Source organism: Phocoena phocoena, chromosome 2, assembly GCF_963924675.1.
Source record: "Phocoena phocoena chromosome 2, mPhoPho1.1, whole genome shotgun sequence".
Classification (NCBI taxonomy): domain Eukaryota; kingdom Metazoa; phylum Chordata; class Mammalia; order Artiodactyla; family Phocoenidae; genus Phocoena; species Phocoena phocoena.
The window spans coordinates 140,150,189-140,174,491 of NC_089220.1; the positions used below are offsets into that span (position 1 = coordinate 140,150,189).

The 24,303-nt window shown below is 40.5% G+C and overlaps 1 protein-coding gene across 1 annotated transcript in view; it reads right to left on the bottom strand.

Moving 5' to 3' along the window:
• IQGAP1 (IQ motif containing GTPase activating protein 1) overlaps window positions 1–12,208 on the bottom strand; it is a 100,256-nt gene extending 88,048 nt beyond the window's left edge. Inside the window, exons 1-2 of the mRNA XM_065872052.1 lie at window positions 12,079–12,208; window positions 10,186–10,285 (exon numbers count right to left, since the gene is read on the bottom strand). Coding sequence (XP_065728124.1) covers window positions 10,186–10,285; window positions 12,079–12,133 — 155 coding nt within the window. The 5' untranslated portion in view covers window positions 12,134–12,208. The remainder of the gene's footprint in view (window positions 1–10,185; window positions 10,286–12,078) is intronic.
• Window positions 12,209–24,303: the final 12,095 nt, after the last annotated feature.

Genomic DNA, 24,303 nt, shown 5'->3' on the forward strand with positions numbered 1-24,303 from the left:
TTTTGATTCACACACTGTCAAAGCACAGGGATCAATGAGATTACCAGAAGCTCTGTCAGAAGAAAAATCAAACAGCAGTCCTGATTTGAGCAGGTAGGCAATGGGACCTCTGCATTCATGTGGCACTTCACTCAGCTTGCTCAAAGATATGGTCTCTAGGCAACCAAGTCCCAAATTAAACAAACAACACCAGTCATATGAATCACTTCCGGATGGTCTCACTTTGCCTACTAGCACTTTCTTACATAAATACTTCCTGTGAAAGGGTTTATTTAGCAGCCACAATTGGAAACAACCCTGAGTCCATCAAATACCACATGGCTTAAAAATGTTCAAAACAGGTCCTGCTACCAAAAGGTATCCCCATTGCTAAACTGTGAAACTGAAGGAATTATACAGAAATCAGAGACAGATCATCACGCAAAGCCAGAAAAATCACATTCCTAGAACAATGCCAACTTAGGCCCTCAAATATATTTTTACTGTTTTTTCAGTTAGGAACATCAAAATATATAAACAATTGTTGCTTTGACATTTAAGACTAGAAGAAATATATGCTAGATTAGGTCAAACTGATGGTCCACTTAGCCCACCCAGACTTTCCTAACCTTGGCTTGACTGGTGGACAATCCAGTTAACACAGATTTCCTATGGTGACATTCACTCCAAGACTTAATGAAAATAAGGGGAATTGGTAAAGTAAACAACTCTCTTGGCTACAAGCTCCTTTTTTCCACCTGAAAAGGATCCTATATGTGTCACACTATTCTTCACGAGCTAATCAGAGACCGTTTGATCTATTAACAAGAATAGAGAGGGAAAAGGAGTTAATAGTCCAAAATGAAAATTGCAATAGGACAAAGCAACTACCATTAACAGAACCAAAGAGGAAAATCAAGTTAGTCAAACAGAAGATATATATGTAGGACACATATCTAGAAAGCTGACTTAAACAAAATGAAGATCAGCCATAAAACACTGTGCAGATCTAACCTACCAACAGGCACCCCGAAGACAGAACTACTGAATTAGAACCAATTATTAAAGATATAACAATTTCCTAGAGCTAAAATAAACAAACAAAAATGATATGTCAAAAAATAAAATAAAAATAAATAAAAGTCAAGCAGTATTAATAATCCCTTAAAAAAAAAAGATATAAATCAAGAAGAGTCTCCACAGTACAGGCTAAATTACTAAGCCAGTATCAACTCTAATATGTAACATGGGGAAACTTTTAGAAATAAGAATTTTAACAAGTTTCACATTGTGAAAAAGTATTTTAAAAATGTTACTTTTCATGGAAGTAAAAATCAAGCTAGTTTCAGATGTTGTTTCTCATTAATAAGTACAAGAAAATGAAGTCACACATTTCTTCAAGAAAAATGAAGGGAATTCCCCAGTGGGCCAGTGCTTAGGACTCTAAGCTTTAAGAGTGCTTTATGGCTTCCCTGGTGGCACAGTGGTTGAGTCCGCCTGCCAATGCAGGGGACACGGGTTCGTGCCCCGGTCCAGGAGGATCCCACATGCCGTGGAGCGGCTGGGCCCATGGGCCATGGCCGCTGGGCCTGTGCGTTCGGAGCCTGTGCTCCGCAATGGGAGAGGCCACAGCAGTGAGAGGCCCGCGTACCACAAAAAAAAAAAAAAAAAAAAAAAGAGTGCTTTAAGTGCTTTCATTGCCGTGGGCCCTGGTTCAATCCCTGGTCCGGGAACTAAGATCCCACAGGCTTCATGGTACAGCACTCCCTACCTCCCCACCCAAAAAGAAATACAGTTCACCATAAAAGAATAAAAAGTCTAGAAACAGAACTTTATGTAATTTAATATTTGACATACTAGATGTCAGTTGCTAACAGGTAGTAAAAGATTATTTTTAAGTAATATCAGAATAATTTAGAAATAATAGAAACACCATGAAATTTAAAGACTTAGACGCTTAAAAAATTAAATAACTATATCATAGGAAAGTTACCAGAATATAAAACTTCAAATTTTAGTAAGGCCTTACAGAAATTAAACTATCTAGACAGAAGAAATTACAAAGAGAAAGATTAACACTTAAACTGCATAAAATTTAAAACTTCCATACAGTGAAAGAATAAAATGGAAAATCAAGAGAAAATGTTTGTAGCAATACCACAGGTTGACACCCATATTATAAGAGAGCTCACAAAAGTCAACATCATGACCCTAGAAGACAGACAAACATCATCAACAACTTGCATAAAATAAAGGTGGTAAACAAATATATGGGAAAATGTTTACTCTTTCCAGAAATCAAAGCAATACAACTTTTGGAATAAGCCTAAATAAATTATGGACATTATGTATCCATTGAAAATAGTAATTAAGATGACAATACAGCAATTTAAAAATCTAAATTCATGATAATCATTATCTAAAAATTATATACTCAGTTTTTCCTTTTTCTTAATCCATTCCTTTTTTATTATAAAATTCATGATCACTGTAAAAAGCATTTAAAATATACGGAAAAGCATTAAGTAAAAAGGAAAAGTCTTCTCATACCCTCCAATCCCTAGAGGTATCCTCTGTTTCTGGTGTTTCCTTTCAGACAACAGCTTAAGTATGAAGTGAAAAAGCTAAGAGCTACCAACATTTAGAATCTTGAAAATGCCCAGAAAATTCCCCAGAAAAGTTTATGAATGCCTCTTCATCTTCATATTAAATCTGCTTTTGTCCCAAGGACCAGGATAAAGAATACATTTATCGAGTGCCTACTGTATTTCAGACACTGTGCCAGTCACTTAACCCTCTCAGCAACTCCCTAAAATGCACAGTATCTCCATTCTGTAAAGTACAAGCTTAGGCTCTACTCCCTAAGGTTAAGTAACTTGCAAAACCAGAATCAGAACTTGCAGCTGCCAAAACTGAAAGTCCTCGTTCTTTTCACTTTGCGTATCTCAACAGTCAAGATTTTCAAAGATGTTTTATTCAGGCTTTTAAAATTTGTTTGACTTCATCGTAAGTGTTATGAGATTACAGTAATATGACTTTTCTTAGTTATCACAGCAGCTACTAACTAGTTGACTGCCTAATATATACCAGAAACTGCTCACATTTCTCAACTGTAAATTTTCCTAAGTGTCTCAGCTACACTGTAGAGTCGCTTTTCCTGTCTGCTAGGAACACATCCCCCCATTTGTAACACTGTAATAATATGAAAAAGCACTCTTGGTTTGAATCACTTTTAACACTTTTAAAGACAACCCACTTCTTACCATAGAGTCTGTCCAAGGCAGTTGCACTAAGTTTCACAAAAAAGAGATTTTCTATTATTCAACATAGTTTTGGAAGACCTAGCCACAGCAATCAAAGAAGAAAAAGAAATAAAGGAGCACAATTGGAAAAGAAGAAGTAAAACTGTCACTGTTTGCAGACAAAATGATACTATAATAGAGAATCCTAAAGATGCCACCAGAAAACTACTAGAACTAATCAATGAATTTGGTAAAGTTGCAGGATACAAAATTAATGCACAGAAATCTCTTGCATTCCTACACACTAATGATGAAAAATCTGAAAGAAAAATTAAGGAAACACTCCCATTTACCACTGCAACAAAAAGAATAAAATACCTAGGAATAAACCTACCTAGGGAGACAAAAGACCTGTATGCAGAAAACTATAAGAAACTGATGAAAGAAATTAAAGATGATACCAACAGATGGAGAGATATGCCATGTTCTTGGAAGAATCAATATTGTGAAAATGACTATACTACCCAAAGCAATCTACAGATTCAATGCAACCCCTATCAAATTACCAGTGGCATTTTTTACAGTACTAGAACAAAAAATCTTAAAATTTGTATGGAGACACAAAAGACCCCAAATAGCCAAAGCAGTCTTGAGGGAAAAAAACGGAGCTGGAGGAATCAGACTCCCTGACTTCAGACTATACTACAAAGCTACAATAATCAAGACAATATGGTACTGGCACAAAAACAGAAACATAGATCAATGGAACAAGATAGAAAGCCAGATATAAACCCACACACCTATGGTCAACTAATCTATGACAAAGGAGGCAAAGATATACAATGGAGAAAAGACAGTCTCTTCAATAAGTGGTGCTGGGAAAACTGGACAGCTACATGTAAAAGAATGAAATTAGAACACTCCCTAACCTCATACACAAAAATAAACTCAAAATGGATTAGAGACCTAAATGTAAGACCAGACACTCTAAAACTCTTAGAGGAAAACATAGGAAGAACACTCTTTGACATAAATCACAGCAAGATCTTTTTTGATCCACCTCCTAGAGTAATGGAAATAAAAACAAAAATAAACAAATGGGACCTAATGAAACTTAAAAGCTTTTGCACAGCAAAGGAAACCATAAGACGAAAAGACAACCCTCAGAATGGGAGAAAATATTTGCAAACGAATCAACGGACAAAGGATTAATCTCCAAAATATATAAACGGCTCATGCAGCTCAATATTAAAAAAACAAACAACCCAATCGAAAAATGGGCAGAAGACCTAAATAGACATTTCTCCAAAGAAGACATACAGATGGCCGAGAAGCACATGAAAAGCTGCTCAACATCACTAATTATTAGAGAAATGCAAATCAATGAGGTATACAACGAGGTATCACCTCACACCAGTTAGATTGGGCATCATCAGAAAATCTACAAACAACAAATGCAGAGGGTGTGGAGAAAAGGGAACCCTCTTGCACTGTTGGTGGGCATGTAAATTGATACAGCCACTATGGAGAACACTATGGAGGTTCCTTAAAAAACTAAAAATAGAACTACCATATGACCCAGCAATCCCACTACTGGGCATATACCCAGAGAAACCCATAATTCAAAAAGACACATGCACCCCAATGTTCATTGCAGCACTATTTACAATAGCCAGGAAGCAACCTAAATGCCCATCGACAGACGAATGGATAAAGATAAATGGATAAAGAAGATGTGGTACAGATATACAATGGAATATACCCCAGCCATAAGAAGGAACGAAACTGGGTCATTTGTAGAGACGTGGATGGATCTAGAGACTGTCATACAGAGTGAAGTAAGTCAGAAAGAGAAAAACAAATATCGTATATTAATGCATATATGTGGAACCCAGAAAAATGGTACAGATGAACCGGTTTGCAGGGTAGAAATTTGAGACACAGATGTACAGAACGTATGGACACCAAGGGGGGAAAGCGGCAGGGGGTCAGGGTGGTGGTGTGATTAATTGGGAGATTGTGATTGACATGTATACACTGATGTGTATAAAATGGATGACTATAAGACCCTGCTGTATAAAAAAATAAAATTAAAAAAAAAGAGAGATTTTCATCTATGTCACCATTTTAAGAGTTAAGAATAAATCCCACCCCATACTTCTCCTTGATAATCATAAATACATGAATGCATCCAGCTTGTAGTCCCAAAGTACCATTAAAAAGCTACGTTTTTTGTGGCCCCTTAATCATACTGGGTCTCATGAAGCGATTAGTTTTCTCATCTGCAAAAGGAAAGCTTGGGTCAATCTAAAAATGATTCTCCTCAATCTCTTAGTGATATTCCTTCATTTGAGAATTCTAGAAGCTGGTGGGCAAGCTTCTAGTTAAACGTCTTTAATTTCTCTTTTCATGATCACAGTGTGCCAACCTAGATATATCCAGATGTTACTGGAATTCTGATTCCACTTAGAGGAGAGGAGATCTGATGAGCCTATCCTGGAAAATGTTCGATGCCAACAACAAAGACATACGCACAAAAGAGAATTTGTTCTCAAGAGCTGATTTCTTTCCAAGATACTTTTTCAATTCCCCTAAATTACAGAAGGTAAAGTGCCTCTACTTAGTGTTAAGCTCTTGTTAACATCACATGGTTTTTGACAGTCTCCAGCCAGCCACAGGCTTCACTTTCCACCCCTTGTGGGGGGAGAGGTGTGCCCTGCCCTGTGAGCTGGGGTATGGACACTGAGCAGGAGGAAGGTGGCCCATGACAGGCTCAAAAGGACATACCAGCAAGCCTCTGAAAGAAGGAATCCTAAATTAAACTCGGGGAGTGCTAGAATTAACCTTCCACCTGTGACCTTTAACCTAACTCAATTTTCTCCCATTTCTAGTACTACTCATACATTCTCATCCTCTGCAGAGTGCCCTCTTCTGCCCTGCCTGTTATGTTCTCTTCTTGGTTCTTTTCACCTGAACCTTCTAATCTTTCTTTTCTTTCTTTCTTTCTTTCTTTACTTATTTATTTATTTTTGGCTGTGTTGGTTCTTTGTTGCTGCTCCTGGGCTTTCTCTAGTTGCAGCAAGCAGGGGCTACTCTTCGTTGCAGTGCGCAGGCCTCTCATTGCAGTGGCTTCTCTTGTTGGGGAGCACGGGCTCTACGTGTGCGGGCTTCAGTAGTTGTGGCTTGCGGGCTCTAGAGCGCAGGCTCAGTAGTTGTGGCGCATGGGCTCAGCTGCTCCACAGCATGTGGGATCTTCCCAGACCAGGGCTCAAACCCGTGTCCCCTGCATTGGCAGGAGGATTCTTAATCACCAGGGAAGTCCCTGATCTTTCTATTACTTCTTCCTGTCCAAGACCTGAGCACCTACCATATCTCACATATTTAAACCTCACCTCTTTCAACTGAGTGAAAATGCTATTTACCTCTACTATACAACTGCTCTTTAGCCAAAACAAATGTAAAGTCCAATCAGAACAGGCAAAAGGATAAAACTAAACCCACATTTAAGCATAAATACATAATTTAAGATGTCTTGCTTTATAAAGTCCTTGGTCTGCTCTGCAGCCCTTAGCATAAAACCCTGAATCCTTAGATGATACTTCATTAGACCAGTAACTTAATTTCCATATTTAAACTACTCTCCAAACAATAAAGAAAAGCAGAATCTCTTTATTTTCTATTTCACAAGCATTCCCAAAGTGCATACTTTTATAGAATCACTCCTAAATTTTCCCACTTAACCTCTTAGGGAAACACAAATTCACAACACATTCTCATTTCTCTACATACACTCTTACTTATACTCCCTGTCTGCACACATTTATATGCTCTCCCTCTCTACACACTCTCCTCTCTTCCCACAAAAGAGCTGTTACAGGTACAGGAGAAAATGGAGTGCCCTAGGATACACAATGGGGCCACTGTGCTATAAGGTGGAGCTTTTAGTGGGAGGAGTAGCAGTATTATAAATAGAACTAAAGAGGGGAACTTTTTCTCCCTTGGATCTCTTGGATCTTTCTTCCTGGCCTTGTAGTGGGTGTAAATTCCAGACCTTGGGACTCCTCCAACTTGGGAGGGGTGGAGGTTATGAAGGAAACAGGATGGGGCCAATCCAAAAAGGTAAAATGGACTTGTGCTAGAGGGTAAAGAGGGGCGTCAGAAGCACACAAGGTACAACCCAGTTCACCAGGGTAGAAGACACAACTGGGAGCTGAAGTCACAGCCAATAAGGAAGAGCACGTGATTTGTCTGCGGTGCACCTTGAACACTTTTTAGGGGTGGCAACAGCCACATCAGGTGGCCAGGAGGGACCCCGGTCTTCTTTTTTCAGTATGACATTCCCGGGCTTCTTTTCCTAGCCCTCTCTAGTTGTAAAGTCTAAATAGGTGCTTCCAAAGTTGATTTTCTAATCAAAGCTTTAAACAAAAACAAAAAAGAATATCACTGCATCCAGATTTTATATGATTGCCTCCATAAAATAAACCAGGCACATTTCCTTGATGCAAGGCCAAAGCGCAGATTGTACTAGGACAATATGCCGCTATTATGCTCTCCCTTATAACCAAAAGTATGGAAAATAAAGACTATCACAAATGTCTCACTGCTTTAGTCGCTTCCTAAGTATGCAGAAGCACCCAACTAAAAAACGTCCCAGGGGACATGGTCCCTGGATGGATTTTAAAGGAAATGGGATATTCTTCTATTCTGGAAAAAAAACACCTGACAGAAAAGAATATGCTCTAGAGTAGACGGAAATGAAGTGCTCTTGTAGTGCAGCGCTTGAAGAAGGAAATGTGATAAAGGACATCATCCTATTCAGGCTATCATAACCTAGCATAAGGGAGAGTTCTAAAATGTTTTCAATCTCGTTTCTCTACTCGGGGGGACCATCAGAACCGCTAGAAGCATTTAAAATATACAGGTATCTGGACCTTCCAGCCTAGATCTACTGAACCAGAATCTCTGTGGTAAGGCTCAGATAGCCTTTTTTTTTTTTTTTTTTTTTTTTTTAAAGTTCCCCAGATGATTCTAATGTACACACCTGGTTAAAAACCATCGTATAAAATGATGAAAACTATTCTTCAATCAAGAAAACTACAAGTAGACCGTGGACACTCAGGCCTCAGTTTCCTCACTGAAATGAGATCGCTGAACTAGATTAGTAGTGGAACTGGGGAATTCCCTGGTGGTCCACTGGTTAGGACTCTGTGCTTTCACTGCCGAGGGCATGGGCTTGATCTCTGGTCATGGAACTAAGATCCCACAAGCCGTGTGGAGTGGCCAAATTAAAAATAATCATAATCATAATCATAATAGTGAAACTGAATTAGTGGTAGCAAGGGGATATTAGCCAAGATACCCTCTTTAAAAAAGGGAATTTTACTGCGGAAACCCAATATTAAAAGCAGAAAAGCTTTTGGCAGGGGGAGGAAGCCCTTTTCTCTCACCCCTAGGTCACCCCAACAAAGACACCAAGACTCCACAGAGCCCAAGATGGTCTCTCATACCAGCTACGGCTTTCAAATTGTTTACCTTCCAAAACTAGATCTAGTCCATAATTTAAGTAGCAGAGGACTTAATATTTTTGTTCACGGGATCCTTACAAACTTTGTATGAGAAACATCCCCCTTTCTACTAACATATTCACCTCCTTCGGTCTAACCTTCCATTTAGAAAAACAAGTGTTATTACCATTCTTTCCACCTAAATCATCACTAATCTCCTCACAACCCTCTCCCAATCTAATGGAAGGGCTTTAAGCTCAGAAAAGAAGTCTGGATTCAAGAAGATGCACCAAATGCATGTTAGTGGTATCCCCAGGAATGGAAAGGAGAATGGGACCAGGGAGGTGCACAAAGGGGACTCCAACTGTGTCTTTTGAGAGAAAAGGGAAAAAATCTGAAGGGCTAACATTTGCTAGTTTTGGAATACATGGATGTTTATTGTATTGTTCTCTGGACTTTCCTGTAGCGTTTAAGATTTTCAAAACTAAAAAGACAAAACAAGACAAAAAACACTCTTGATTACTAGCACCATTTGAAACATCCTTGATTTTCATTAGACTTTAACCACAAAATCTCTCATTATCCCTTGCTGGCCTTTTCCACCAAAGCTCACTTATAGGGGGCTTCCCTGGTGGTGCAGTGGTTGAAAGTCCACCTGCCGATGTAGGGGACATGGGTTCATGCCCTGGTCCGGGAGGATCCCACATGCCTCGGAGCGGCTGGGCCCGTGGGCCATGGCCGCTGGGCCTGCGCGTCCGGAGCCTGTGTTCCGCAACGGGAGAGGCCACAACAGTGAGAGGCCCGCGTACCGCAAAAAAAAAAAAAAAGCTCACTTATAGGATACATGATCTGTAATTACATCTATCTACCCGGGGACTTTGCAAAGAAACAAGCACCAGAACAAAAGAAATGAACTACTGATAGCAAATCAACACTCTAAGAATAAGACCACAAGGTCTTCGAGCATCTGAAAAAAGAAAACAGCAGTTGTACATTTACTTCACAAAGAATGCAGAGGACGCTGCCTTTGGTAAACAGATTTTGAATATTGCCAAATGCATGGATCCATACCCAGAGCACTACCAAGCGGAGAATGGACCCAATTCATATATAAATCAAAACCAGTGAATAACCGGTGAAACATTAAGGCCAAAAACTTCAAACCTTAAAATTGCTTTTCTTCCCTATAGCTGGTTGTGCCCAAAACATGCACCATAAGCATAAAGCTGAACAACACAAATCTGGAAATTTTTCAGTATACGTAGGTGCCCATCAGACTGTTTCATGATAAACTGCCATCAAGGCTACTTGCTCCCATGAAAAAAATATCCTACCTGTACTTACTTATTCCTTCAAACTACCTGCCTCACAGTCACACCTACAACATACTCAGAGATCTTTATCTTTGTTCACACCAGATCAGCTCCCTTCTCCCAAACTTCTCTCCAGCCAACCTTTACCTCTTTGCTTCTTCCAAATGACAAAGGTACTCATAAGCCACATTCTGACGTCTCCTTTCATCCATCTCCTCTGCAGTAAGTCTCTCATTATCCAGGACCGCTAAAACATGAAAGAAAGAATGTAAGTGTAAGAATCTGTACCCTTCCTGAGAGATAAAAGAATGCCATAGCTTCAAATTCCTGCTAGTCACCTAGAGAGTCAGGGTAACATGTGGACAGCCGGCGGTACTATCAACACAATGACTTTCCTAAGACAGGAACCATGAGGTTTCAACTATATTCATCCTAATCTTTGTTTAAAAGTACAATATTATGAACATGTACTAAATTTCAGTGTGACTTGAAAAATACTGACTTGAGATTCTGGTCCAAATTTGTGCTGGTCTATCTGCCAGACTCTCTCTAAATCCAGAGCTGGTCATGGTCTTTTTTTTCCCACTCTTTTATGAATCACTAAAGCCAGCAGTCATTGAGAACTAAGTGGCAGTAACTGTACTACGCATTTTACATGCATTCTTTCATGGAAGTCCCACAACAATCCTGTGATTATCACTCCTGTTTTACAAATGAGGAAACTGAGGCTGGTTCACCTTTGCCCCACAGCTAATAAATAAATGGTGGGGCCTGGATTCAAACCCAGGCAGTCTGTCTCAAGAGCCTATAAGATTAACTTCAAAGCAATCTGCTTCCTTTAATGGGCATCCAGGATATGGAATAAATTCCTAACTCCTGGGGTTGGCATTCAATGCCTTTCCCAATTTAGCCCCAACTACTTTTGGTAACTCTTCTCCCTCCTCCCCCTCCCACCACTGTGCACTCCACACCACTCAGTTCCCAACACACACAGTGCTCTTCTACTCTTCAGTACCTTAGTTCCTGCTCTTCTCTCCACGTCCTGTCTCTTGCCCCACCCTGCCCTGTCAAACTACACAGCATCCTGCAAGGCTCTGATCAAAGGTCCTATCTGTGAGTGTGGGCTCAAGACCCTCCTTCTCACCCACATTACTATTTAAGCCTAGTTAGTTCACATGGCATCTTTATTTCTATCCCTCCTTATTATCATTAGATAATACACCTGCCCGCCTCTCTGATTAAAACGTTCTTTGAAAGCGGGACCTGCTCTTACTAATCTTCAATGTCACAAACGTGACACAATACCTCGCATGTAACTGCTGAGTGAAATTATCCTAAAACATAACATTATTCGCAAGAATATAAAATAAAACGGAAAACCTCAAGACTCTAAAGGACTCTCCTTTGGCCAGTGATAACTATCCCGCCTGCAGTTCAGTGATGTCCCAGGACAGGGACAGAAAATGAGGTTCGGAAAATGAGGAAGTCAGAGGTTTGGGTTTTTTTTGTTTTTTTTTTTTTTTTCACTTTTGAGATCCTGACGAGGGAACTAAGCCCGAGAAAGCTGAAGGAACTTGTCCAGGGCCGCACCTCTCAGCTAGCCTGGGGCCGGGGAGGTCTGGACCCTGGGTCTACCTCGCAGGCAGCACTCGGGCAGCACCTTCCCAGGAAGCCCGAGCAGAGCCCGCGTCTCGGGTCTCCGGTCCCCGGGACACGCCCTGCACCGTCCTCCTGCCACCTCACCCTAGGCCGTCTCCCCAATCTCGGTCGAGCTGGGAGTCGGGAGGCGCTGGGTGAGGCCCTCCAGCCGCCGCGCCCGGGACAAGGCGGGGAGGCCGCCTGGGTCCTCCCCGCCGCCTCGAAGACCGAGAGGGCGCGGGCTGCGGGCCTCGCCGCCCGCCACCTCGCTGCACCGGCTCTTCCGGGTCCGCGCGGCCCACAGCAGCCCTGCCCCACCCGCCCGGCGAGCCCCCGGGTAAACGGCGCCTCAGAGGCAGCGAGCCCGCCCCGAGACCCCAGTGCCGCGGAGCCCACACTCACAGCCATAGTGTGGCCGAGCCACACCCAGTCCGTCAACCTCGTCCGCTGCGGACATGGCGGCCGAGCCCGGGTCTCAGCTCAGGAAGCCGCAAAACCTTGGAAGCGCAGGCGGCGGCGGCTGCAGCCCCTGCAGACTGCTCGAGCTGCCCCGGTCCCGGGGGCCCCGCCCCGCGCCGCAGGCCCCACCCGCAGACCCCACCCCAGCGGCCCCGCCCTGCCGCGCCGACTGCAGCGGACGGAAGGAGGCGGGGCCTGGGCCTCCCGACCCCGCCCCTAGCCCCGCCCTGCGCCCGCAACGCCCTCAGGAGGCGGAAGAAGGAAGGCGGAGCCTGCCCGCCAGTTGTACTAGCTGTCAGCGCCGCCCGACGGCAAGACCCGCCCCGGTCCTGGATCCTTGCCCTAGCCGGCGGCCTTCCCATCCGCACCTCTTCCCAAAGACCGCCAGTGTCCGTAGCTTGGAATAAAAAACGTGGGCACTTTACCTTCCCCTGCCTGCCTAGCCAAACTCTTCTGCACCAAAGGGCTCAAGGAAGGCCTCTTTTGAAGTGGCCCAGTGTGTTCTTGCGGACACATGCAGGACCCAAACTCCCGTAAGGGGCCGCACAGCCTGGCAATCTGGACGCAGCCTTCTCCCGGATTCGCCAGCAGTCTGGCGCCAGAGTTGAACTGCTTAACCCCGCTATCATTTGAGAAGTGGATATACTGAAGCAGGAGAATTGTGTTTGTCCAAACTTCCTTCCCTTAGATTCCTTGCCACTATTCTTTGCAAGTTCTTCTTTTTAGAGGACTCTTTGCCCCTTTTAGGGATGCGTCTTCCCCTTGCAACTTGTGGCCTGCCCTTAACATATTGGTACTCAATGGAATTCTGTCCTCAGCCGTCTTCCGTTTTTTCTTTGCCCACTCTTTCTGAATAACTTTATCCACACTCACCTTAAACTGCTGAAAAGCCCTAAGTATATATCTCAGACCAGACTTTCTAGAAGCCCCAACTCATTATTTTCAGCCGTGTAATGGACATTTTAAACCTGTGAATCCCGCAGACACTTTAAAGTTAACGTGTCGAACACTGACCCTGTTCCCGTTATTATCCTATTAATAGTCCTCAGTTCCTCACGCCCTACATGCAATCGGTATTATTACTGAAGTGTCTAGCTTTTGTGTCTGTCTCCACTGTGATTACATCATCTCCGTTCTCCCTCTGCCAAACAACTCCCCGCAGTCACCCGCGTGTTCTTTCTAAATTGCAAATACGGTCGTGTTCTTCCTTTTCAAAGTCTTTTCCTAATATTTCCTTCAGGATATGGTCCAAATTCCTTACCATGCCAAATAAGCCACTTCACAGCCTGACTCCAGGCTGTTTTCTCTAGCAATTTTCAGTTTATCCATTCTTCCTTCAAAATAGTAAAGTGAAATACTTGAAAACCTGTAAAAACAAAACACCCTCATTAAAAAATGGTCAAAGATTTAATTTGTTACAAATTCAGAAATTAGTTCTTTCTTAAGTTTTTAAGTTTAGCTTGCAAATTTTATTATTCTATTTATAAGTCTAGCATATTTTACCAATCACTTTGCAGAAACTTAGAATAATTTTTCGTCCCATTCACAAACTTAGTTAATTCAACATCTTCCAACATTTAAAATTGTCTATAAACTTAATCTATTAGATTTTCTTTTTAATGTCTTCAGTTGTTTAGCGTAGAATCTTCTCAAGGCTCAGTAATCCTTATAAATCAAATATACTTACAAGTATAATGAATTTAAAGTTTTCTTAGATGACCCAGTTCCATGTGTAAGCAGTAAAATTTCAACTCAAAATCTTAAGTCTAAAACTAACTCAATTACACATTTAAAATAAGAGTTATAAGACCATCACTCTAATAAGCCAAATTTTCTTAAACATTTCAAGTGCCTAAAAAGTGAAATATGCACATATTTCTTCTAAACCCCAACATATTAATCACATAGTTTTTACCCCCATTAAAGCCTTTTTGTGCTTAATTCTAAAGCTTCTGAGTTGAAAGACACAGAACTGCTAAGAAAGACAGTTTCGGCCTAGTTAATTAAGATTACTTTTGATCAGACGTTTTTTTGTTTGTTTGTGTCATTCCCCCACCACCACTCCACACCGAGCGGCTTATGCGATCTCAGTTCCCTGACCAGTGACAGCGCTGAGTCCTAACCGCTGGACCGCCAGTGAATTCCCTGATCAGAGGTTTTCTACCAAACATAAGTTCTGGAGCTACAGACTTTCAGAGCCATTCTTCTCACTACACCAACTGATATTTTGAGCCCCTTTTAAAATTCTGTTATGGACTTCAAAACTCATTACCTCATCCTCTGACTACTCTTAGAAATCTGCAAATCCTACCCAGTTTATCTTTTGATTTTATTTTATATTTCTTGGCTTTTAAGATATATACATGTTTTTATTTTAATTCTAAAGACCTTCGTAATGGATGAAATTCAAATGTGTAAATGCATTTCCTCTCTAATCATAAAGGTTATGAAACTAATGGGCTCTTGCATTCTTTCTATTCCTAGAACCATACAATTCTAACAGGTATTTAAACTAATATCCCATTGAGTTTCAGATATCTCAAATAGCTTTATCTGATTGTCACAAGTTAAGTCATTCTTCATAACTATAATAACTGAAATGTACTGAGGCTTTACTGGACTCTGTGTTTTGTATTTATTTTCTAATCTGAGCCTTATAATAATCCAACAAAGAACTATTATTATCTCCAATTTACAGATGAGAAAATGGAGAACTACATAATTCAACTGAAGCCACACAGCAAGAGTCAGAGCTGGAACTCAAACCCAAGCCTGTCCAGTGACAAAACCCACATGCCTGGTCAATAAATACAAGTTTCATAGAAATTTACATTAAGGTCATAACTGACATCAGAGTAGCAATGTTTTCTTTTGTTTTTTTAATTGATACTATTGGCAAAGGGGTGAAAAAGCAACCTTTCTCATGCACTGCTGATTTGGCTATAAACTGGTATAACCTTTCTGAAGTCCAACTTTGTGTTATGCAGCCATCCTTCAAACAACAAATTTTACTTCTTGGAATATATCGTAAAGAGGTTATTTTTTAGTGTGCAAAAATTAGTGATGAAGATGCTCTTTGGAAATGTCTTAAATGCCTGCCACTGGGTTGTTTTTCTTTGTTTGTTTCTTTGTTTTTTACTCAGTGATGGCAACTCCACACAATGGAATTCTATACAGCCATAAAAGTCATGATATGTGGCATCAGGCTTGAATGGCTACAAGGAATAGAGACCCACTTTTCTTTTTTTTTTTTTTTTTTTTGCTGCCCCGCACGACATGGGGGATCTTAGTTCCCCTACCAGGGAATGAACCTGTGCCCCCTATAGTGGAAGCGTGGACTCCTAACCACTGGATAGCCAGGGAGTTCCAGAGACCCACTTTTTTACCTCTAGAGGAAAATAGGCTGGAAGGGAGGTATTTATAATAAAGCTATATATGGACTAGAACTGGAGCAAGAAAAAACAGGACTAACAGAAGCCTGAAGGCATGGCTCTGTCCCTCTGGGCATCTCGGCTTCTCCACAGGTCTACTCTACCCTCCTCTCTTTGACAACCAGCTTCCTCCATTCTAATATTTTGTGCTCCCTCACAACTCTGGCTTTTATGTGATGGAAGGCCATGGCATCCTTACACCATCAGCTCCATTGAGGATATCAGTTGCCCAATTTCATAATCCAGTGGCATCTGATTGGATTAGCTCATCTTTCCACCCCATGAGTATGTCTCTGACCACCTACAGATGGGCTGTCCTTGGATCAGGTGCCAATCCTTTAGTTCAATTAGCTGGGGTCAGGGAATCAATCAGTTAAGAATAGAAAACTGTGAGCTGGCATTATTTCCTTCAATGGGAGACGGGGTAGGCAAACAATGATCAGTATTTTAAATATGATGGTTAAGTGAAAATAACATTATGAACTAATAAATATATTATGATACCACTTTTGCTTTAAAAATATAGACAGATATAGATGTACATATAAAGAGAAAAAAGGCTTGAAGCACATACACCAGTATAGTAACAGTGGTTTCTCCAAATGGGGAATTACAATGGATTTGTGGCTTTGTGTGTGGGATTTGTTTATTTGCTTCTTTATATTTACCAAGCTTTCTAAATGAGCTACTCAAAATATTATTTTGTCAGTAAGTATATATATTAATAAAGTTAGTAAATATGAAATGAATAAATAAACAAAAATTAAATGGCAAAATAAAGAGCTAATGGGTCGCTTTGGAGATAGAATTGGTTCATGACCTCAATGAATTTACAGATTCATGGGAGTGGAGCAATATTAACAGAACAGCTTCAGATAAGCACCATAATAGAGATTTCTCTTGGCCTGGGATACCTTTTAGCCTCTTATCTGCCTGGGAAACTCCTACTCAACTTCCCAGACTCAACTCAAATGTCACCTCCTCCCCAAGCAAAATTAACCACTTCCTCATTTATTTCCCATAACACTTAGAAGCATATGTCTTCCAAAAAAGTGTCCCATTTCACATTTTTAATACCTCTGAAATCAGGATAGTCTTACAACCAGTATTAAAAGAAACTAGCCAGGGCTTCCCTGGTGGCGCAGTGGTTGAGAGTCCGCCTGCCGATGTAGGGGACGCGGGTTCGTGCTCCGGTTCGGGACGATCCTACATGCCATGGAACGGCTGGGCCCATGAGCCATGGCCACTGAGCCTGTGCGTCCGGATCCTGTGCTCCGCAGCGGGAGAGGCCACGGCAGTGAGAGGCCCGCGTACTGCAAAAAAAAAAAAAAACAACTAGCCAGCTGCCAGGTAGAGAAGTAGATGGGAAAGTACCATAATTGTCATTGTAGATGTGTTAATTTAACTAATTTCTCAGAAAAGATCAGAGAATTTTCAGAGCTGGAATCGATGACAGATTCATGCTTTAGGAATGGCTAAGTGGATCCAAATAGAGTTAGACTCTTCACAAAAAGCTTGGCTCCAACTTTGATTTAGAGAAGAGGCTAGTAAGTAATCCCAGTGATAAATGTACGCTACTGTCAATCAAGTTTTTTAAAACATATACATTTGATAAGATATTCTCAATGTCCCAAAAAGCTGTTGGAATTTGATGGTGTACCCCACAATCAAAGGTATCTTCAATTCCAGGAAGTGTGTACCTTTATATGGCTCTATTATAGCACTTAACTCATAGAATTACAATTAGTTATTTACCTGTCAATCTTCCCAGAGAGATCATTAACTTCTCAAAGACAGAAATTTGGGTAAATAAACCCCATGTGAATAGTTAACAAATGTAGCATCCTTACTGTTGGAGTTTTAAGATTTGCTTTTTATATAGTTCATATAGAAAATTTCCAGAAGGATGGATTCCTTAGGACAGATGGCAACACTTTGGACTGCTTTGGTTCTTTGTCTTGTATGAATATATGTAGGGCTTTGGATACATATAGCCTCTTTTATAAAAGGCTGGAAAATCTGAGGTTATAGCTTCTCATCACTCTTAAAGATCAAATGTTAAGGAATTAATTTGAGGGATAGCTTTTCAGGAGGTTGTAGCTATGCTGGGGTAGACAGAATTTTAAGATGATGCCCAAAATTCCATGCTTGGTTATCCATTCAAACACTAATCTAGGTAATGTTTTGAAGGGCTCTTGCTGGTGTAATTAAGGTTACTAATCAGCTGATCTTAAGATAGGGAGATTATCCAGGTAATCACATGAGCCCTTTAAAAGCAGAGAGTTTCTTTAGGTGGTAGCAGAAGAAGTCAAAGAGGCTCAAAGCACAGGAAGGATTTGATGGGCAATTGACAGTTTTAAAGATGGAGGGGGCCACATGGAAAGGACCTGAGAGCAGCCTTGAAGAGCTGAGAGTAACCCCTGACCAGCAGCCAGCAAGGAAACAAGGACTTCAGATCTACAAATGCAAGGAAATTTGACTCTGTCAACAATTTAAATGAGCTTGGGAGCAGATTTTTCCCCAGATCCTCAAGATAACAGCCCAGTTCAGAGAACGTTTTTACCTTGTCTTATAAGACTTGAGCAAAAAATCCAGTCAAGCTTGCTCAGACTTCAGTAGAAAACTAATACATATGTCCTAGGACATTTGGGTGTATGGAGAGGGGAATAAGGTTGTTCAAAGGTAGTATTGCCAAATATGCTGATGGTAAAATTTTGCATTAAAAGAACTATGAGCTAGCTGGGCACTCTGCTCCGCTCTGACAAGTCTGTCTCCATATATTCAATGAGTCTTTTGAGCAGAAGTAGCCAGTAATAAAGCTAGTACTCCATTTGACTTATGCAATCTCTGATCTCATTTCTCTGTATTCCTATAGACTGAACAACTTGAGTAAGTAAACTAAGGCTAGCACCAGAACAAAGGGGATAACACATAGCAAATTACAGAATACCATGAAGTGGGTCTCTATTGAAAGCCAGTTTTCATCTTCATTAAACCTTGTGTTATCTATCACTGTTGGAAGAAAATCTAGTTTGCCTTGTACTTCAGGTATTTAGATATCCTGGACCTTGTGTCTGAGCTTACCTCCTGCCAGGTATTTTGACTTTTGACACTTCTTCAACCTCACAGTTTTTCAGAAAGGAGCAAAATTTTTTAACTATGTGTTTATAATTGCAGCCATTTACCAACTATTTACCATGTTCTAGAACATGCTAGGTGCTTTATATTGTCTCATTTAATCTTCACAATAATCCTATGAGAAAGATATAGTTACTCTCATTTTATAAGTGAGGAAACAGGCACAAAAAGGTTATTTGCTCAAGGTCATAAGATTCAGAATTGGGAATCAAGCCTAGGTCTTTCTTTCTGGTTCTAAAATCTCTGGCAAATCACCATTCAACACCAGCGCACAGTTTTTAGACAGCATATCAATGAGAAGGTGTTCATTCACTTCTTGCACATGCCTAATTGCCTCTGGAAACCTTTCAACAAACATTTCTGAACACCCAGGTCCTGGTCCAGGGACAGCTGACAACAACAGGCTCAGAAGTTGCAGGAGGAAGCCAGGAAGTCAGCCCAGAATGGAGTTGGGGCATTGGCTTCCGGGCTGGGGTTAAAATAAGCCACAAGGCATTACTGCGGTCTCAAGACTATAGACAAAGGACAATACAAGGACCTATCAAGAGATATATTAGGATCCACGAGCTCAGGAGGTAGCCAGATCAAGGTATGGAGAAAAGAGAGATAAATGGGGCAAAGAATATGGGACTCTTCCATGGGACTGGATACTGAGACAAGCCTGCATGAGCAGGGTTCTCTCATGGCAAGCCTATTACACATCTACAAGGATGACCATGAGTTACTAGTAACAATAGCTAACTTGTAATGAGTGCCCTCCAGGTCCACTTCTACATGTTTGATATGCACTACCTTTTTGATCTTCACAACAGGCCTATGAGTCAGAAACTGCAGTTGACCCTTGAACAGCATGGGTTTGAACTGCACAAGTCCACTTATATGCAGATATTTTTCAATAGTAAATACTACAGAACTACATGGTTGGTGGTTGGTTGAATCCTTGGATGCTGAGGAACCACGGATACTGAGGGCTGACTATATATTACATGAAGATTAATCTAGGAGTTGTTCAAGGGTCAACTATAGTAGAATTCTCCAATTTAAGGATGAGGAAACTGAGACTCAGAAAGGTTAACTAATTTTCCAAAGATTACACACCTAATTAGTGACATAGGCAGGATTCAAAATGCGTTTGACCCAAAACCTATATATACTATATGTAAAATAGATAACTAATAAGAACCTACTGTACAGCACAGGTAACTCTACTCAATACTCTGTAATGATCTATAAGGGAAAAGAATCTAAAAAAGAGTGGATATATGCATATGTGTACTGATTCACTTTGCTGTACAGCAGAAACTAACACAACACTGTAAATCAATTATATTCCAATAAATTTTTTTTTAAAAAACCCATGTATATGAACACTATTGTGTGCTGATGTGCCAATCCTTGTTCACGGTAGGGGCTACCTCGTGAGCTGAGTTGAGAGATTTGTGAGGCCCCATTTGCCAAGAACATGATGCCCAGACATGGCAAAGCACTCCCAAGGAACTTTTAGACATCAACACAGATTAGGGAGTACAGATCAGAGAACAGTTGATTTTTACTAGGTGATACAAGAAGATTTCCTAGAAGAGGTGTCATGTAAGCAAGGCTTCCAGGGAAGGCCAGTGGAAAGGATGAGAAAGCACAAGTTGGGGAAACAATGTAAACAAAGTCAGGAAATTGTGAAAATGTACGGTGTATGGGGCACGTGCATGTGTGTATGTGCCCTGCTTACTTCCTAACTCACTTCACTGCAGCCTCCTCAAAGAGCAGAAGCCACATGATGCTTCAAAAAGTCCAAGTGGGGACTTCCCTGGCGGTCCAGTGGTTAAGACTTCGCCTTCCAATGCAGGGGGTGTGGGTTCAATCCCTGGTCAGGGGGCTAAGATCCCACATACCTCGAGGCCAAAAAACCAAAAACAGAAGCAATATTGTAACAAATTCAACAAAGACTTTAAAAATGGCCCACATCAAAAAATCTTAAAAAAAAAAAAAATGTCCAAGTGGAACCTCTTTGGAAAGACACCCCATCTTTGCAGAGGGTATAACCTTCTCTTTCCTTGGGTACCATGGATTTTTGGTTGGGGAATGGGTAGACCCTTTTGGTGAGAGGGATTATAAATACCCTCTTCCTTTGTCACTCCTCATTCCCTTTGATTGGTATACAGATGGCAGAATGCTCACCTCCTTTGTGGAATGCCACTTTCCTATGGGTTCCTCCAGAAGTGGAGTATGGAAAAATCTTCCTGGGCTGCTCATGAGATTACAGGCAAACTGGGGACATTTCTACTACCATTTGTATTTACAGAACAGGGCAATGTAGAATACTGTGAGACTCCAAATATATGTAAACTATCACAGAAAAAAAATGGGAGAGACACACACATATGTAGCCATGTTTCTCCCTAAGACAACAGTCAGTTAACTGACCCATGTCCAGTCTGGTAGGAAAATGGCCAAGTTGGAACTGCCTCCTCACAATACAGAGATGAGCTTTCCAAATCATAAGTACCAATCACATTGTTCAGTTCAGGAATCACTGGCAACATCCCATGAATCAGAGTGTCTTATGTGGCAGAATTCATGCGTGAAGCTTAAAGAAAGTTTAATTTCAAGATCATGCCTTGTATTCATCTACTCATTCATATACCAATTGCTCTAAGTGACATCTCCTCCAGGAAGTCTTCCTTGACTCTCAAGATAGCACTTCTGTGGCTCCCATATTCTTCTTTGTATTGAAAATATGTGTCTGTTATGTCTGTCTCCTTCAACTACTCTATGTGCTCCTCGAGAGAACGGTCATGTTTATATCTGTATCCCTAGCACCTTGGACTGAGCCTAGATGTAGTAGGTAAATAATAAGTGTTTACTGAATTAAAATGAATCAGTTGGGAAAATACAATGTGGGTTGGGCATGTATTCATATATTCTGTTTGTGATATGCCTCTGACTCTGAAGAGGTAGGACAGGCTGCATCCAGGCCTAGACTCTAGGCTAAGGTGCTGAAGTTAAGTGTTTTGGGTTTTCTTCATTTGAACCCAAGCCACCTAGATAAAGAAATGTATGAACTCTTAGTACACAAATGACAGATTCAGGGCAAAATCCCTGCTCATTAATAAAAGCAAGCTTCTAACTTCAGGATCCCTAGATTTTCTCTTATAATCTGATGGGCAGCTAAAACAGGTGGGATCAACCTGCCATCCTGACTGCAAGGAGAGAAGCCAAACATTTGAGTACTGGGACCTCATTGTGGACAAAGAACCCAGTATCTGGGGCAGAAGGCAGGGTCATACCAGGAGAAGAGTCAGGAAAGGAAAGTTGTTGCCAGAGCCCACATAAGGGTCTTAAATTCTATACTAAGGAGATTCAACTCTCCCCTATAGACAACAGGAGACTAAGATTTTATAAGCTGGGAAGGAGTATGATTTGATTCAACAAAGATTTATGAAATGTTGTACTTAGGTACTAATGTGGTCATAAAGTTAAGTTAAACATAGTCTCTGCTCTTTAGACAAGTATACAAATGAGAGTACAAGATGGAATAAAAAGTGAGTGAAACCCAAGATATGGAAAGGGTTATAGAGATCCAAAGGAGAACCCATCGCTTGATAGAGGAGATGTAGAAATATTTCCTGGAGAGGGAATGTTTTAAAGGGGATCTAAAGAATGGGTACTTTATGAACATAGAATTCACTCAACAGCCAATAAACCTGTAAAAGTTGTTCAACTTCCCTACTAATCAGGGAAATGCATGTTAAAACCACAATGAAATGTTATTTCATACCCATCAGATTGCAAAAATTCAAAAGTCTGACAAAACTAAGGATTGCCAAGAAAGAATAGTAATGGAAATATTTATATACTTCTGGTGAGAATGGAAATTAGTACGACCACTTTGGAGAATAATTTGGCAATATCTAGCTAAAGATGCACTCACCCTGTGACTTCAGAATTTCACTTCTAGGTATGTATACCCAGAGAAACTCCTACCCATGTACACAAGGAGACGTACCAAAATACACAGAAATACCTGTGACAGCAAAAACCAGAAATGACCTAATAGCTATCATCAGGAAAACAGATGAATTGTGCTGTGATTATACACTGAATATTAAAGCAAGGAAATTAAGTATATGTACCAACATGAATGAATCTCACAAACATAATATTTGGGGTGGTACAGGATACGTACCTCGATACTCATTCATATACAATATAAACAAGTTTATGCAAAATAATATTATACATTGCTTAGGGATCTATATCAATATATCCATACAAATATATACAGAGAGACAGAGAGCATAAATAAATATAAAGGCATAAGAGTGAGAAATACCAAATTCAGGAGAGTGAAATATGGGTTGGAGAAGGGCTATATTTGGGGAGGGGTTCACAGGAAACTTTAGTGTATTGGTGTATACTTTAAGTGTAAAAGCATTTTTCTTTCTTTCCTTCTTTTTTGAAATTTCTTAAGCTGCATGGTAGGTACATGGTTGCTCTTGCTCTACTCTTTATACCTTTTGTATATCTTTTTTTTTTCTGGCCACGCCACATGGCATGTGGGAACCTAATTCCCCGACCAGGGATTGAACCCTGGCCCATGACAGTGAAAGTGCTGAGTTCTGACCACTGGACCACCAGGGAATTCCCCTTTTGTATATCTTACATATTGAATTTTAAAAAAAAATAAGTGAATACTTGTTTAGTCTGAAGAATTGAGGCAGCAAGTCATTCTAGAGAGAAGCATGTTCTGGAGAGGGTAGGCTACATTCAGGGAACAAAGTGTCACCGTTCTGTTTGGCAGAATAAAGGGTATTTTATGGAATAAGCACAGAAACTTGCATTTATATTTATATAACATCCTGCAGCATATAAATCATTTTCACATACACCAGCTTATTTAATTATCAACTTGAAGAAAAGCACTCTCATTTTATAGATGGGGAAACAGGCTCAGAAAGGTTATGTGATATGTTTGTGAATATCTTTGTTAGAGAAAAAGTTTAAAAGGATGTACAATAAACAGTAGTGATTATCTCTGGAAGGTGGGGCAATAGGTGATTTTACCTTTCTTGTTTGCTTAATTATATTTTCTGATATTTCTAAAATGAACATGTGTAACTTATGAAGTAAAAAAGTAATAAAGCAGGGAGGGGAAGGGAAGGGAGCAGGAAAAAAGTAACTTCCTCAAATAGTGGAGTTCTTTGATTCTGATCCTATACCCTAAACACAAGAATGACAAACAACAGAAGAAATAAAGAAGCTAACATAGGAAAAAATGTTCAACTTCACTGATAAAGAAATGTACATTAAAACAAGATGTAAGAATCATGTCTATTAAATTAGCAAAAATGTTTTTTGAGGATGAGGGTGTGGTGAAACTGGTAGTCATTTATTGCTGGTAGCATTGTAAACTGGTACAATTCACTCGGAAGATGATTTGGCAGCAAGCAACGAGAGCTATAAAATGTTCACACCCTGTGGAAATAATCTAAAATGTGGAAACATTTTTTTCTGAGAGGAAAAAAAAAAGGATGTTCGCAAGAGCATTATTAATATAGCAGGGCATCCTCCATTCAGACAGTGGTATGAATTTGGCTATTTA